Raw genomic sequence first — 16,563 nt, forward strand, 5'->3', positions numbered from 1 at the left:
CAGCGTCACGCTGCACGTGCTGCTGGTGGACGGCTTCTCGCAGCCCTTCCTGCCGGCCCCGGAAGCGGCAGCGGCGGACGCGGCCCCGGCCGCCCCGCTCACCGTCTACCTGGTGGTCGCCTTGGCGTCGGTGTCGTCGCTCTTCGTCTTCTCGGTGCTGGTGTTCGTCGCGGTGCGGCTGTGCAGGAGGGGCGGGGCGGCCTCGGTGGGTCGCTGTTCGGTGCCCAAGGGCCACTTTCCGGGCCACCTGGTGGACGTCAGCGGCACGGGGACCCTGTCGCAGAGCTACCAGTATGAGGTGTGTCTGAGGGGAGGCTCCGGGTTACATGAGTTTAACTTCTTGAACCCGATTCTCCCTAGTGGTCTGGTTCAAGACACTGGGCAGGACTAGTGCAAAAAGGCAATTGCAAGAATAGCGTAGGTTTCATTAACAGAAGAATCAGAAAGTTGTCTGGCGACGAATGCTTTCTTTTAAGTCAAGGCTCTTAAGTTGATAAAGTATTTTGTTTATATTTTGATTTTACTTTCTGTCTAGTTAACCCTGCATGTTCTTTTTTCATCTGCTTCCTACCTTTTCAATCCAGTATTAATGCCTCTTTCTTTTTCTAATAGGTGAGTAAAAATACATGCATTATGTTTTAATGATGATTTCAAATAGGTTTATTTAAGGTAGTCATTTCAAATTCTCTATCCAAAGCAATGTAGAGAGAGTTCTGAACCACCAATATTATAATTTACCCTATTGAATATAGTCAGGTAATATTCTTTATAATACTCCTAAAGCAACTTTGTCTGTGGTTAATGAAGTGGATAACTAAAAATGTTTTAATATGTACCATTTTAAGGTGTATCATCCTGTAGGGGCTTAGTACTCAAATAAAACTTACACATGTAATTCATTTTCTGCTTTGACATTTCCAATTAATATTTCAACACTGTATATACTTATATTGGCTAAAATTGGACAAAAAATGTAGGTTAACAGGTCAGATTACTCTTAGATTTGCCTAAAGTGTATTTATGATGGATGACTGAGAAAAAAAATTAAACATAGGCATTTTGAACAACTGATCGTGCTTTTCCGTTTGGCATGAAAATATTATTTAATAAGCGTCTGGTGGAATGACAATTTGTTTTTTAACTTCTGAGATGTAAGTATTATCAACCTGAGGGCCATTTTAAAAAAATTTCAAGAAAGTACATGTATATATGCTCTCTAAATGCTTTATAGCAAAAGTGGTGTCCCATCCAATCCTACTTTAAAAAAATTAATATCTACTTGGCATTTATATGGTGATATATAAAGGAAATATTTTCTTTGTTTCCTCTCTTAGTTCCCTCTTTCAGATTTCAACCTGACATGACTTAGGATTATGTATGGTCCTTCTGGGATAAACACTGCCCAACCACATCAGCATTCTACCTCCTATAGAGTAATTAAAAGAAGATTAGAAGAATGGGAAGTTCTAAAGGGGAGAGAGCGATATCACTGTGAAAGTCTAAATTAACTACAACTAAGAATAAACTCTTGAAGCAACCAAACATCAATTTTTATGTCTATTTTGAATGAAATAGAGAAAAACCTTATTTTAAAGTACAAAATATTTAGTCCCCAATTAAAAAATCTGATTAGGAAAAAATAAAATTTCTCGTCATAGGCATTTTCTCATCCAGAGGCATAGAACTTTCCAGAGATTGAATACTCATGACTAGAAGAAAGAGAACTGAAGTTTCTCAAAGATTTTGAAAATTCTCAAAAGAGAAAAAGAATGTTGTTAACTAGATGTTAACTAGAGTTATGTCATCATTTGCAATATGCACAAATATCAAATCATTGTCACACCTGAAGCCAATATAGTGTTACATGTCAATTATAGCTCAAAAATTTAAAACCCCTTAATGACTGTAAAAAAAAACAAAAAATTTAATACTGACATGTCTTCAATCACACATAAAGTTATAATCATATTAAAATGGTGTTATTTTATGTATGAGAGTCAAATACATGAATCCTTAGTAATCAGGGGAAAGACAGTATTTCCTTTCACTCATTAAGTACTTTATAGAGATATTGAATCTGGCTCTTGGGTCAGATTTTTTTTTCTTCTTTTCATACTTAGCTGAATTTTCATGAAGATCAGAGAAAAGGCAAAGATTTCTGATCAAGACTTCTCTGTAGTTGGCTGGCTTAGTTCCAGCTCATGTCAGAACCAGGGAAGTTTTCAACTACAGAAAATATGGAGGCCAGTTCTTTTTTGGCCAATATGGTATATGATTTTGGACTCAAATTGGAGGCACTATATAACCGGGGAGTTATTTAGACCCAGACATAAGAAGAACAGATACTTAATAATATCTTAGTTGATAGATGCACTGAATTCACATATTGTTGAGAAGTGATCAGAGTTTAGTAAAGCCAGAAAAGATCATATGGACTAAATTTGAAGATAGGAAAAAATTATACCTTACTCTTGGTTCAAAGTTGCTTTTATTTCTTGGCTATTGGAAACCTTTTACCCTTTTATTTGAAGACAACTTTCAGAAACTTCTTTACCTGGATATTATATTAAGTACATGACAGAGAGGGCACTATATGTATAGTACTAACTATCTTTGCCACTTCTTGCAATTCCCCCAACTGAAAGTCCAGCACTAGGTAAAAATGATGACTTTCTACATTCATAATAATTTCCTAGTAGTTTTTCTTTTAAAGGATGGACAAATTCATTACTGTGAATTATTTCCAGATTGATCTCTTACCAATATTCTAATCTAGTTTTTACTATTGAAAGGCAAAGAGATGAAAATGAACTTTAAACTTTTATGTAGAGTTGTTAAAAGACTAAACTATATTCAGATATCACTCATTAAAACTAGTGAACTAACTTACCACACCTTTAATAAATCTTCCTTAATCCTTGAATATGGCTTCCTTGCAAATGGGGACTTTAAAAAATGACAGTTTTAAAAAATATATTCCACTACTATATTTTGCTTCTTAGAGTAGATTGTTACATGTTTTAAAGCTGGCAACCTATTAGGCATAATTCAGTTATTTCTATGTCTAATCCTCATGTTCTTAGCCAATAGCTTGGTTGGTCATAGATTTTTAAATGTAAACTAGGGACTTCCCTGTTGGTGCAGCAGTTAAGAATCCGCCTGCCAATGCAGGGGACACGGGTTCGAGCCCTAGTCTGAGAAGATCCCACATGCTGCGGAGCAACTAAGCTCGTGAACCACAACTACTGAGCCTGCGCTCTAGAGCCCACAAGCCACAACTACTGAAGTCCACGCGCCTAGAGCCCATGCGCTGCAACATGAGAAGCCACTTCAATGAAAAGCACGCGCACCGCAACGAAGAGTAGACCCCGCTCGCCGCAACTAGCAAAAGCCCGTGCACAGCAACGAAAACCCAACGCAGCAAAAAAATAAAGAAATTTATATAAAAAAATAAAATGTAAACTAATTTTCCTTCTCCCTCTTTTGGTATTGAAGATGGTTGATGAACAGTCTATCAGTCTAGTTCTCATTCTTTTATCTGTAAACTTCTTTACTCTAAGATGTTTTCTTTATTCTTGATGTTCTGATATTTGCTAGGTCCAAACTTGAGATTCACCCAATATAGTGAAGTTTTTTAAATTAACTATAGTTTTTGGTGGGCTTTTTTCCCCCAAAATTTCCATTTGGCAGGTTTTCACAATTTGTTCTTTTTTTTTTTTTTAAACAATTGCCATTTCCTTCTTTTTTGTTGGAGGAAATTAAATATCGTTTACTTTTAAGTTCTTTCCATATTGTTCCAATCTCTGTTTCTTCTGTATACATCTTTTATTTGTTGAGTCTGTTTTTCACACTGTTAGTCTTGTTAGTTGGTGATATTTTATTGAGAACTCATGTTCTATTGGAGGTTTCCCTCATACCATTACTGGTTTTGGTAGCCTTGCAAAGGGAGGAAGGAGTCTCAAAGTGGTTACAGCCTCAGGCTCTACAAATCCAAGCCTTAATTAAGAAGCTTAGCTCAACTTTGCCACACACAAGTAGAAGTTCTGGACCAACACCTAATGATGCGTTTGAGCTGGGCCCCAGTCTCCCTTGGGTGGCACTGCTCTGCATTTGCTCTATGAAGCAAAATCTTAGGGACTGTCACCCTCTGCTTCTTGGCTGTCATGATGTCTGATAAGGCTATAGACATCAGAGGTAATGAAGACATCATTTACTTTTCAATCTTTAGAGTATACAAGCTGATTTAATCTTAGAATAAAGCTGATTTTGAGGAAAATGCGTTGTAACTGAAGTAATAGATACATGAGAATTACCTACAGGGAAAACACATGGTCTTGATTAATGTGCATGACAGTGCTGCATATGGTGGTCCTGGATGACACACCCAACTTGCTGGATGACAAAGAAAACCCACTGCTAAGCAATCCTATATTGTGTACTGAGTTGGTACCAGGTACAACAAGGTGGTATCCTGGATGGTGATGAGCTAAAACTCATGACTATTTTATCAATGATTCAAAGCCTCAAAGTACTTAATGTTTAGCACGTGGACCCACAACCTGGAAGTATAGAGCACTGAAGCATATCTAGGCTCCTAAGAGACAGACAGAGCCAGGCACAAACTTGTGCTGTCATTAAAGACAACTAGAAGCCACCTTCTATTTGGCATAATCATGCTATACCTGGTCTAGGACCTATCCCAGCCCTACCTTCTGTTCCTTGAACCACCCACAGAAGTTTACTCAAGCCAACACATGCTCTATCCTCTTGATCACTAATTTGATTTAGCCATCTTCCTCTTTCAATTCTCTCTGCTCCTATTCAATGATACTCAAATGTGGAGGATGAACAAGGAGCCTTCAGTGGAGAGCTGCTCATAAGGCCACCTTCTGAGCATTCTGGGGATGTCAACATCACTAAGACTTAGTTCCAGAACTACTAATATGAGAGGTTTCTGATTGGAATATCAGAGACAAATGGGTTCAGATATTTTTTTTTTTTGGTACGCGGGCCTCTCACTGTTGTGGCCTCTCCCGCTGAGGAGCACAGGCTCCGGACGCGCAGGCTCAGTGGCCATGGCTCATGGGCCCAGCCTCTCCGCGGCATGTGGGGCCCTCCCAGACTGGGGCACAAACCCGTGTCCCCTGCATCGGCAGGCGGACTCTCAACCACTGTGCCACCAGGGAAGCCCATGGGTTCAGATTTTTGAAGTCAATAGTGTCCAACTAATATGGGCTGTCCATGAGGAAAGACTTTGATTAGAAACTGAAGTTCTAGAAAAATTAGAAGTTTATCAAAAATTAAAATTGTCTTCTCTAAGTATTGTCTTTTGAGGTTTTTTTCCCCATTATATTTATCTCTGGGGAAATGGATTTCTTTATCCTGAATGTTTCATCCTATTCAACAAGACTTAATCAGTAGTCAGAAAACTTTCCACCAGGAAAAGCCAGGACTAGATGGCTTCACTGCTGAATTGTACTGAACATTTAAAGAATTAACACCAAGGACTTCTTTGGTGGTCCAGTGGCTAAGACTGCATGCTCCCAATACAGGGGGCCCAGGTTTGATCCCTGGTCAGGGAACTAGATCCCGCATGCCTCAACTAAAGATCCCACGTGCCGCAGCTAAAGATCCCGCATGCCGCAACTAAAGATACTGCATGCTGCAATGAAGATCCTGCATGTGGCAACGAAGATCTCGAGTGCTGCAACTAAGACCAGGTGTAGCCAAATAATAAATATTTTTTTTAAAAAAAGAATTAACACCAATATTTCACAAACTTGTTTTTAAAAAAAAGGGAGCAGGGACCACTTCCCAATTCATTTTATGAGGCCAGTATTACCCTGCTGCCAGAACCAAAGATAACACAAGGAAAGGAAATTAAATACCATTATCTCTTGTGAATATAGGTACAAAAAGTCCTCAACAAAATATTAGCAAACTGACTCCAGCAACATGTGAAAAGGATTATACAACATGACCAAGTGGGATTTGTCCCAGAAATACAGGTTGATTTAACATATGAAAATCAATTAATGCAATATACCGTATTAACAGAAAAGGAAAACCATACAACCATTTCAATAAATGCAGGAAAAGCATTGTACAAAATACAACACCTTTTCATAATAAAAACACTCATGAAACTAAGAATTATAGGGAATATCCTCAAGTTGATAAAACGCAACTATAAAAACCCACAGCTGGGCTTTCCTGGTGGCGCAGTGGTTGAGAGTCCGCCTGCCGATGCAGGGGACGCGGGTTCATGCCCCGGTCCGGGAACATCCCACATGCCGCCGAGCGGCTGGGCCCGTGAGCCTTGGCCGCTGAGCCTGCGCGTCCAGAGCCTGTGCTCCGCAACGGGAGAGGCCACAACAGTGAGAGGCCCACGTACCACAAAATAATAATAATAATAATAATACAATACTTAGGAATAAATTTAATAAGTGCAAGACTTGTATGCCAAACACTATAAAACATCAGTGAAAGAAATTAAAGAAAACCTAAGTAAATGGAAAATTGTTCATGTGTTGGAAGATTTAACGTTGGTTCACAGATTCAACTGAATCCCTACCAAAATCCCAGCAGGCTTGGTTTTTTTTTTTGCAGAAATTAGCAAATTTAAGGTAAAATTCACTTGGAAATGCAAGTAGCCAAAACAATCTTGAAAAATTAAACATACAAATACTTTTTTTTTTTTTTTTTTTTGCGGTACGCGGGCCTCTCACTGTTGTGGCCTCTTCCGTTGCGGAGCACAGGCTCCGGACGCGCAGGCTCAGCGGCCATGGCTCACGGGCCCAGCCGCTCCGCGGCATGTGGGATCTTCCCGGACCCGGGCACGAACCCGCGTCCCCTGCATCGGCAGGCGGACTCTCAACCACTGCGCCACCAGGAAAGCCCCTATTTTTAATATAGTACGTAATACAAGGAATTATTAGAAATTATATTGGATTTCATCACAAATTTCTAAGGCCAAACACTCTAATTATTCAAATATCTCCTTTCTAAATTTGCATTTCAATTAGTGTGATTTTTTAAAAACATAGCTTCAGTTTACCTATAAGATAGTAAAAGGTTAAAAGATATTAAATTTTAGTTTGCTTTAACCAGTGACAAGTATTGTTTCCTTTACGGTTATTTCATTTGAATGGCCAGCTGATGAATCTAATTTATCTATTTAGTAGAAAATTCCAAAAGATAATTCCTTTTATAAGAATTTCTAGTAAAATCTAGAAACCATTTATAATTACCAATTATCAATGCTGCTTAATATTTTGAAATAATACTATTTGAAGTGATTTCAGTAACTAAAAATAGTATTTAAAATCTAATACATATTTCACCAATTCATCTCTCCTTTCAACAATTATTGCTTAATATCCCTCTGTACTTTCCCCCTCCAAGTTAAGAGCAAAACAGCCCTCAAGTCATCATGAAGTTTAAAAAAGCATTCTCTCTCTCTTTTTTTAAACAAGTGAGACTACTCAAAACTTCAAAGTATGTGTTTAGCATTTGAACTTCAGGACTTCTTGTATTCAAATTCCTTTAAAATGATTTTTATCTTTCCCTCAAGGATATTTAAAGTTCTTGCCTGTAATTTACCAAGGAGGAATTAAAACTGATATTTAATTACCAGAGTATCCCTCTAACTATTCTATCTCTCTTTGTGTATTCAAAATGGAAGAAATGTTTTAAATATTGTGCTTCAGGTCTGGCAACCAATTGTGTAAGTTGTTGTATGAATCCTTCAGAATGGATAATGCAGCTTTCCTGACTGGAATGGAATGGTTTTGCAGGTAGTCATTCTCTTTATCATTATTGCCTCTTCCATGCAGATATAATAGTTTTTTTCTGATAAGTTTGGCAGTTTGGCCAAATAATCCATGATGCAATGTTAAACTATCATCTTAGGCCACCTTTCTTGATTTTAACTTTACACACTGATAACATTTCAAAAGATCTATACATATATATATATATATTTAAGGCTACAGGGAATTCATTATTCATGTCACTCTTAGTTTTTTTTTTTAAACCTAATTAATGATCTCAACAAAAGACTCTTAGTTTTCCTTTCAATTTCTAAATTTTGTAAACACCTCTTTTTGCTGGTACCTATCTCTAAAGGGAGACAAACTATTTAAAAGATTCTTATATTAATTGAAAATTTGAATAGAAATATATTTCACCTATGATATCTGTGTACCCAAGGCAAGGCTGAAGTTTGGATCTAAATTACCTAAAATGTTGTTCACCTCTCTAATTCCACTTAGTTAGATCAAAGAATGGATTCTGGAGCCATTCTGTAATAGTTTGAATCCTACCTTTGCCATTTTCACATGGTGCATGACTATGGGCAGATTATTTAAACTTTCTATTCCTCAACGTCTTTGTCTATAAAATGTGCCTAATAAGAGTGCCCACCTCATAGGGTTGTTTGAGGGATAAAATGAGTTAGTGTATGTAAAATGCATAGAGTACTATCTGGCATATAGTGACACATATATGTTAATATTACCTAGATTTCATTTGTTTTGGATTGACAAAAGGGATCGAAAAGAGCTAATCTGCAACACTATTACTATGTCAGCATATAGGAATAAGTAAACAAAATCTAGTTTGAATTTTGTCCTGAACTCTTTAACTAGAGCTCAGTTAATATAGTACGAAACAATTTTTTGTTTCATTCAGGAAATTTGCTTTCCATTTATATCTAAAATAATATTCTTTCTTTTTTTCTTTTCAGTATGTTTATTATTTTTTATCATTTCACTTAATGTTGATATATATTTCTCTGATTTGCCTTAAGCATGAAAGAAAATTCTACAGCATATTAATATTACTATTATTGCTATTACTAGATCTCTTACAACAGGAATTAACAGATCTAGAATAAAAGTAAATTTATTTGAACAGTGCTTAGCGTGTATTATACTCTCATCTCTCAGAATTCTGTATTCAGTGTCAGACATGTTCATGGCTGAATGCATGATCTCACAGTAATCTAATATAGGTAGAAATATGATCATTAGAGTGGGTTAATTAATTTATCCAAATGATATTTACTGAATGACTACTATAGTCCAGGCTTCTTTCAAAAATAATGTTTCCTGGGACTTCCCTGGCGGACCAGCAGTTAAGGCTCCACGCTTCCACTGTAGGGGACACGGGTTCGATCTCTGGTTGTGGAATTAAGACTGCGCATGTGCGCAGCATGGCCAAAAACTAGTAAATAATAATAATAATAATTTTTCCTAATATTTTCTATCATTATCAGAATCTAAGATTACTGACATGATTTTAAAATAATTCATTAAATGTGGATCATAATTTATGAAGTTAATTAAGTAATTAAATTATAAGATATTTGAGGAGAAATCCCATATGTACCAAGATAAGTGGTACTCCATTCAATATACTAATTGTAACCAGTAAACTGATTAACTGTGTCTCAGTTAACTTACTATATCAGGGAAATCACAATAGCTGCATGCTGCACTGAAATCCATTTTATAAACAAGTCTCTCCTCTTCACCATATATAAGTAGGCAAAGCTTGAGGTACCCTTTGCTCACACATTAAAATGTTTTAAATCACTGCTTGTCTTCCCGCAAATTGGCTAGTCAAGGAATGTGATATCTGGGCTACAAAGGATCAATGTGGTAAGAGGCAAACTCATTATTAAATACAGATATCTAGCTAAATCAGCTTAAACTTAAAGGCTTTACCTTAATAAAATTCTATGATTTTCACTCAATTTTGTCTTGATATTATCCTGATAATAGTCAAGTAGAATAATCAAGTCCTATCACCCTCTGAGCTTCTGTTTCTTTATCTGTAAAAATCCTTTCATTTCCTCTCTGGATCTAAGAATCTGATTCTAATACTATTTGACCTCCTTAATATTTTAATGTGGGTTCACACTGTAAAAGGACTTATAACAAAGCAAGATGCCTCTTTATTCAACTGTATTACTGTTTGCACACCAGTGTAAAAAAATAGAACCTGAGACCAAGTGGTACAGAACACCTTACACAAACTTTTTGCACCATCATAAATTTCTCACATACTTGGAAATAAACAGATAAAACTATTATTAATTATAATTTTATAAGAGTTTATCTCCCCTGGTTAGATTATGACAAAGGGGAAATGGAGTTCTTTAAATTCCACTTGTAAGGGTATGGGGAGAGGAAGACAACCCCTTGCTTTGTGCTCACAATTATTCTAGCTCATGCAATGTAATGGAATAACCTATACCTTAAGCCATTTAATGGAATAACAAAACTTTTTAAAGTTCTAGGGCTTCCCTCTTGGCGCAGTGGTTGGAGGTCCGCCTGCTGATGCAGGGGGCGCAGGTTCTTGCCCCGGTCCGGGAGGATCCCGCATGCCGCGGGGCGGCTGGGCCCGTGGGCCATGGCCACTGGACCTGCGCGGCCGGAGCCTGTGCTCCGCGGCGGGAGAGCCCACAGCGGTGAGAGGCCCGCGTACCGCAAAAAAAAAAAACAACTTCTATACACTTTTTTAAAGGGCTTGCATTTGGACACTTCCAAAATAGGCTGACTTGAGACTACAGTATTAGTTTCTCAATAAGGACGCAGGGTGGCGCTGCCGGCTAAGACTGTGAATAAGGACCCCTAAAAAGCTCCCGTGTTCCTTTGTTGCCAGCCGAAATCAACACCACACAGAAGAAGCTTTGCCAGTCGTGCTGGGTTACCAACGAGTTTGGGAAGCGATATACTAAACGACTTTAAGATTAAAGGCAATTTTGTGAAGATTCTACCAAGCAAGAAGTCAGGATTTAATACCTCGGGTCTTTTTGTGGTTGCTGAAGGGACTGGATGTAAGCACTCTGGCTCCAACATGGAGACGCTAGAGAGAATTCAACAAAACAGGCAAGTGATGACATTTATTTTGATAGTATTCTTATCTCAGGCTCACCCTGCGCCTATTCGTTATTCTGTGCTGGAAGAAACAGAGAGCGTCTCCTTTATAGCCCATTTGACCAAGGACCTGGGCCTGGGAATTGGGGAGCTGGCCGCCCGGTCGGCCCAGGTGGTATGTGACGATGACAAGCAGCGCTTGCTGCTAGATCGCCAGACTGGAGATTTGCTTTTGAGGGAGAAACTAGACCGGGAAGATATATGTGGCCCCGTTGAACCCTGTGTGCTGCATTTCCAAGTGTTCCTGGAAACTCCGGTGCAATTTTTTGAAGGAGAACTATTAATCCAGGACATAAATGACCACTCCCCAGTATTCCCGAATAGGGAAATGCTCCTGAAAATACCGGAAAACAGCCAGCCAGGGACTGTTTTTCCGTTGAAATTAGCTCAGGATTTGGATGTGGGCAGCAATGGTCTTCAAAAATACACTATCAGCCCCAATTCTCATTTTCACGTTGTCACTTGAAATCATAGTGAGGGCAATAAATATCCAGATTTGGTGCAGGACAAAGCACTGGATCGAGAGGAGCAGCCTGAGTTCAGCTTAACCCTCATGGCGCTGGATGGCGGGTCTCCACCTAGGTCTGGCACCAGCATGTTACGAATCCTGATCATGGATGTCAATGACAATGCTCCTGAGTTTGTGCACACTCCATATGAGGTGCAGGTTCTGTAAAACATCCCCCTAGACTCCCCAATACTTACTGTTTTAGCTAGGGATGTAGATGCTGGAAACTTTGGGACTGTTTCCTACGGTTTGTTCCAAGCATCAGAGGAAATTAAACAAACTTTCTCAATAAATGAAGTCACAGGAGAAATCCGACTGACAAAGAAATTGGATTTTGAACAAATTAAATCTTACCACGTGGAAATTGAGGCTACAGATGGAGGAGGCCTTTCCGGAAAAGGCACTGTAGCCATAGAGGTGGCAGATGTGAATGACAACGCCCCTGAAATTACCATACCTTCACTCACCTGCTCCATCCCAGAAAATGCTCCTGAGACTGTAGTCTCCATCTTCCGAATTCGAGATAGAGACTCCGGAGACAATGGAAGGATGGTTTGCTCTATTCCAGGTAATCTGCCATTCATTCTAAAACCGACTTTAAAGAATTTCTACACCCTGGTAACAGAAAGCCCTCTGGATAGAGAGAGCAGGGCCGAGTACAACATCACCATCACCGTCACAGATATGGGAACCCCCAGGCTGAAAACCGAGCACAACATAACCGTGCTGGTGTCCGACGTCAACGACAACGCCCCCGCCTTCACCCAGACCTCCTACACCCTGTCCGTCCGCGAGAACAACAGCCCCGCCCTGCACATCGGCAGCGTCCGTGCCACAGACAGAGACGAGGGCGCCAACGCCCAGGTCACCTACTCGCTGCTGCCGCCCCTCGACGCGCACGTGCCCCTGGCCTCCCTAGTGTCCATCAACCCGGACAACGGCCACCTGTTAGCCCTGAGGTCCCTGGACTACGAGGCCCTGAGGGCGTTCGAGTTCCGCGTGGGCGCCGCCGACCGCGGCTCGCCCGCGCTCAGCAGCCAGGCGCTGGTGCGCGTGCTCGTGGCGGACGACAACGACAACGCGCCCTTCGTGCTGTACCCGCTGCAGAACGCCTCGGCGACCTGCACCGAGCTGGTGCCCAGAGCGGCCGAGGCGGGTTACCTGGTGACCAAGGTGGTGGCGGTGGACGGCGACTCCGGCCAGAACTCCTGGCTGTCGTACCAGCTGCTCAAGGCCACGGAGCCCGGCCTGTTCGGCGTGTGGGCGCACAACGGCGAGGTGCGCACGGCCCGGCTGCTGAGCGAGCGCGATGCGGCCAAGCACAAGCTGCTGGTGCTGGTCAAGGACAACGGCGAGCCGCCGCTCTCGGCCAGCGTCACGCTGCACGTGCTGCTGGTGGACGGCTTCTCGCAGCCCTACCTGCCGGCCCCGGAAGCGGCAGCGGCGGACGCGGCCCCGGCCGCCCCGCTCACCGTCTACCTGGTGGTCGCCTTGGCGTCGGTGTCGTCGCTCTTCCTCTTCTTGGTGCTGGTGTTCGTCGCGGTGCGTCTGTGCAGGAGGGGCGGGGCGGCCTCGGTGGGTCGCTGCTCGGTGCCCGAGGGCCCCTTTCCGGGCCACCTGGTGGACGTCAGCGGCACGGGGACCCTGTCCCAGAGCTACCAGTACGAGGTGTGTCTGACGGGAGACCATGAAACTGGTGAGTTCAAATTCCTTAAGACAGTATTTCCCAAACTCTTGGTTCAGAACATAGAGAAATTAAAAGAAAGCCCCAACTGCAGGAATAATTTTGTTCGGTTAAGTGTCGTATTTGGTCAAGTGAGCCTCTCAATTTTGTTAAACCTGACTCACATTGCGTTACTTTCTCTTGAGATTGTATTGTTGTAGAAATATGTATATCTCTATTGCAAATTATGCATGTCTCTGTGCTAAATCTTCCTTTTATTAATATTGCTTGGATTTAGCATTTTTAGTTACACTTGATATTATGTATTTCTCCATATTTGACCTTCTCTTGGTGATTAATCTTTCCATAACTATAAATTACTCAAGTAGTGTAAGAAGAAATTTTATTTAAAGGAACTTCTTGGTTAATGTCTTTTCAGGGAAACATTTTAAAGCTTCTGTGTAATCTTACATTTCTATATATTTTTGGTACTTGTCTTTACCACATAGCTTTATATTTGCAAGGCCAGAATGTTTGAAATTCTTTGTAGCTACCTAAGACCTTTCTTGTTCACTCTTCTACCAGGCTATGCCCCCCTGAATAGCCATGAACATATAAATTAGCATACTTGTTTCTCCCAAATTGTACCTAAACATGCACTTTATTAAATTATTGATACACTACAGTTGTGACCATATCCCATTGTGAGCACCGTATATGCTAGAGATTATCTTGTTTGCTACTTACGTAGCACATTGTAATTGCTCCATAAATACTCACTGATATTAAAATAAAAATTATTCTCATTTATAAATAACAATTAAAGAGGAAAATCTTATATAACTTGGTATCACTTCACTAAAATAAAACTAAGTCACTGCTTGGTAAAATACTTAAAATCTTAGAACCTTAAGTAAACCCTAAATCCTTTAAAAGGTCTCAAGAGGTAGAGGGCATATACTTTCTTGTCCTTCCTTTTGCCCTATTAACAGAAGTTCAAATGTAGTTTAACGTATGTGTTTTTCTTGGTTTTCCTGCAGCTTCTCTGCATGTTTCAAGAGTCAGAATTTCTTCTCAGTTTTGCTTATTATGTTCTAGTCTGATTGCTCATTTTAAGTTACTCTGCAAACATGGGCAGCTTTTATGAACAAAATGATGATTTATTTTTGATCTCCAAGTCACCTTGTTTTGTTCTTCAATGTAGCGTTTGGGTATTTTGCATAAATTTACTTTTTCAATTATGCTAACTTTTAGTAGTAAGAAACAAGCATTGTTTTTTCTTTTAAGACAACAAGAATAGAAATTAAGATAAACTTATCTGAATTATAATTGTTTCATGTTGTGTTCATTAAGCCAAGCAAGACGATTATGTGGTTTCCAACCAAATTTATATGGATGTAACTACAAGACCAGTTATTGAACTTTTGCCACAATGTGAGTAATTAAAGAGCCTGCTTTATAACCTAAGTATTTATTTTTAGATCTTGTGCCATCCTCCTGGAATTTAATTACTTGCATCTTTCTCTGAATTACATTTTTTCTAAGGATATAATGAAATAAAAAAGGAAAATTACTGTTTAAGTTATTATTGAAACATAGCTATTAGCCTTCATCCAATCTAATACTTGAAATTAGAAAGTGATAAAAATAAGAACAAAATTAAACACAAACAAATATATGACATAAATACAGTAGTCAACTTTAACTTCTCCATTTACTTTAACTTCTCCATTTACTGTTAGATATTTAAATGAAATAGTTTTTATGTATGATGACAAGAAATGTGATTGAAGTTTTCAGCAATATATTTCAACATTATGAACATCTAAGTTCATGTTTTTGTTTATGCCAGGAAAGTCCAATTTATATAATCACCCAAATGAGACTGGCCAAACACTCAGAACCACATTTATGAATTTATATGAGTAATTTTATGAATTACTTTGTGTATTACTTTATAAATTACTGTGTGTATTTATAAAGGATGGATCATTCCTTACTAGCTGGGGATCACCACCAGTCTTTGGTGTAGAACAGATCAACATTTTAAAATTCAATGATTATAATTTAATAGTAAATATAATCCAAATAACTTCCACAAAATGAATACCTTAAGAAAAACAGGCCAGTTCTACTTTTGCAAAACAAAAATAGAGAATGGAGGCCAAATATCTGGATAATAATACCCATTTCAATCATAGTTTCTCAAGTGCTCCTATTATATGTGTATTTTTTACAATTCCTTTGTTGTTGTTTTTAGGCATAGCATATAGTGAGTTTAACACATGCTGTTTTAGGCACAGAAATTCTACTGAAGGCAATATAACCCACATCACTTTAAGACCCTCTATTTCTTACTACCAGAAATTACAAAATATAGATTTTAAATAGTCTTAAATTATAAGTTATGCACATATTTGGTGGAATTCTGTTTCCCGGTTAGATGGATTATTTAACAGCAGAAAACAACAATAAAACCTGTTTTAAATTCAGAAATTACCAGTTTCAAGCAACAGACAGCAGATGATATAAAAAGAACTGAAGAGGCTAAGATTCCTGAAAAGGAATATCCTTGGAGCTCTGAACTGACTCCTACAGTCAATTTGCCCTAAGGAAATTTGCAAACTCAAAGAACAGACAAAAGCCTTCTTCCAGGGATGGGGTAACTTCAATAGCCTTTGGCAAACTGGAGGATTCAAGCTCAAGGCCAGTTTTCCCCCTCATGATGCTTGTCAAATTCTGGGACATTCCAGGGAAGAAGACTAAAAACTTGAAGGAAAATTTCTGAAAAGCAGAGTGAAGTTTTAATAGTCTTAATGCATGAAAATTAGAGTTTGTGACCTGCCATGGGAAAGGCTGTGGAGAATACACTGAGTTCTGAACTGAAAATTCTGAAGGGTCAGGTGCTTTTCAGGACTGCAAAGAACCTTGACTAAGCACAGTGCTTGTTTGAATTAAGGCAATTTGATTAGACATGACTCTATCAAACTAACAGAGGAAAAGGTGAACTCTTTCTGGAAGAAAATAATATCATCTGGATCCTGGACAGCTTTTTACATTTATCTTCAGAATTCAATAAAAAATTATGAGGCACACATACAAAAAGGCTGGTTGACATGAATAAAACCTAGAGGAAAAAACAGACAATACAGAAGACCTACAGATAAAATACATACTAGAATTTACTGACAGTGATGTTAAAATAAGTATGACTGATATGTTAAAATAAGGAATACAGAAAATAGGTAGAAGAGAATTTCACTAGAGAATGGAATAAAATGGAAATTAATTTTGGGACTGAAGAATATAATAACTGAAATTTTAAAATATTAGATTGGGTAATGGCATAGTAGTTGTAAAGGATTATAGGATTAGTGAATGCAAGACAGGCCAATATTAAATATCCAAATAGAAACACTGAGGAATGAAATAATTAAAAATACAGACAA

General features: G+C 39.0%; 2 protein-coding genes across 2 annotated transcripts in view; both read left to right on the plus strand.

Moving 5' to 3' along the window:
* The window catches only part of LOC114892136 (protocadherin beta-3-like), a 6,018-nt gene extending 5,508 nt beyond the window's left edge, over nucleotides 1-510 (plus strand). The window contains exon 3 of the mRNA XM_029216819.1: nucleotides 1-510. This exon is cut by the window's left edge and continues 1,398 nt beyond it. Coding sequence (XP_029072652.1) covers nucleotides 1-391 — 391 coding nt within the window. The 3' untranslated portion in view covers nucleotides 392-510.
* A 10,353-nt stretch (nucleotides 511-10,863) lies between these two features.
* Nucleotides 10,864-13,235, plus strand: LOC114891617 (protocadherin beta-4-like). Its single transcript, XM_029215821.1, is given in 2 exon segments — nucleotides 10,864-13,195; nucleotides 13,198-13,235. Coding segments are annotated over 2 exon segments (2,370 nt in total).
* The last annotated feature ends 3,328 nt before the right edge of the window (nucleotides 13,236-16,563 follow it).

The sequence above is a fragment of the Monodon monoceros genome, unplaced genomic scaffold (genome assembly GCF_005190385.1).
Source record: "Monodon monoceros isolate NGI ecotype Baffin Bay Population unplaced genomic scaffold, NGI_Narwhal_1 Super_Scaffold_12, whole genome shotgun sequence".
Classification (NCBI taxonomy): domain Eukaryota; kingdom Metazoa; phylum Chordata; class Mammalia; order Artiodactyla; family Monodontidae; genus Monodon; species Monodon monoceros.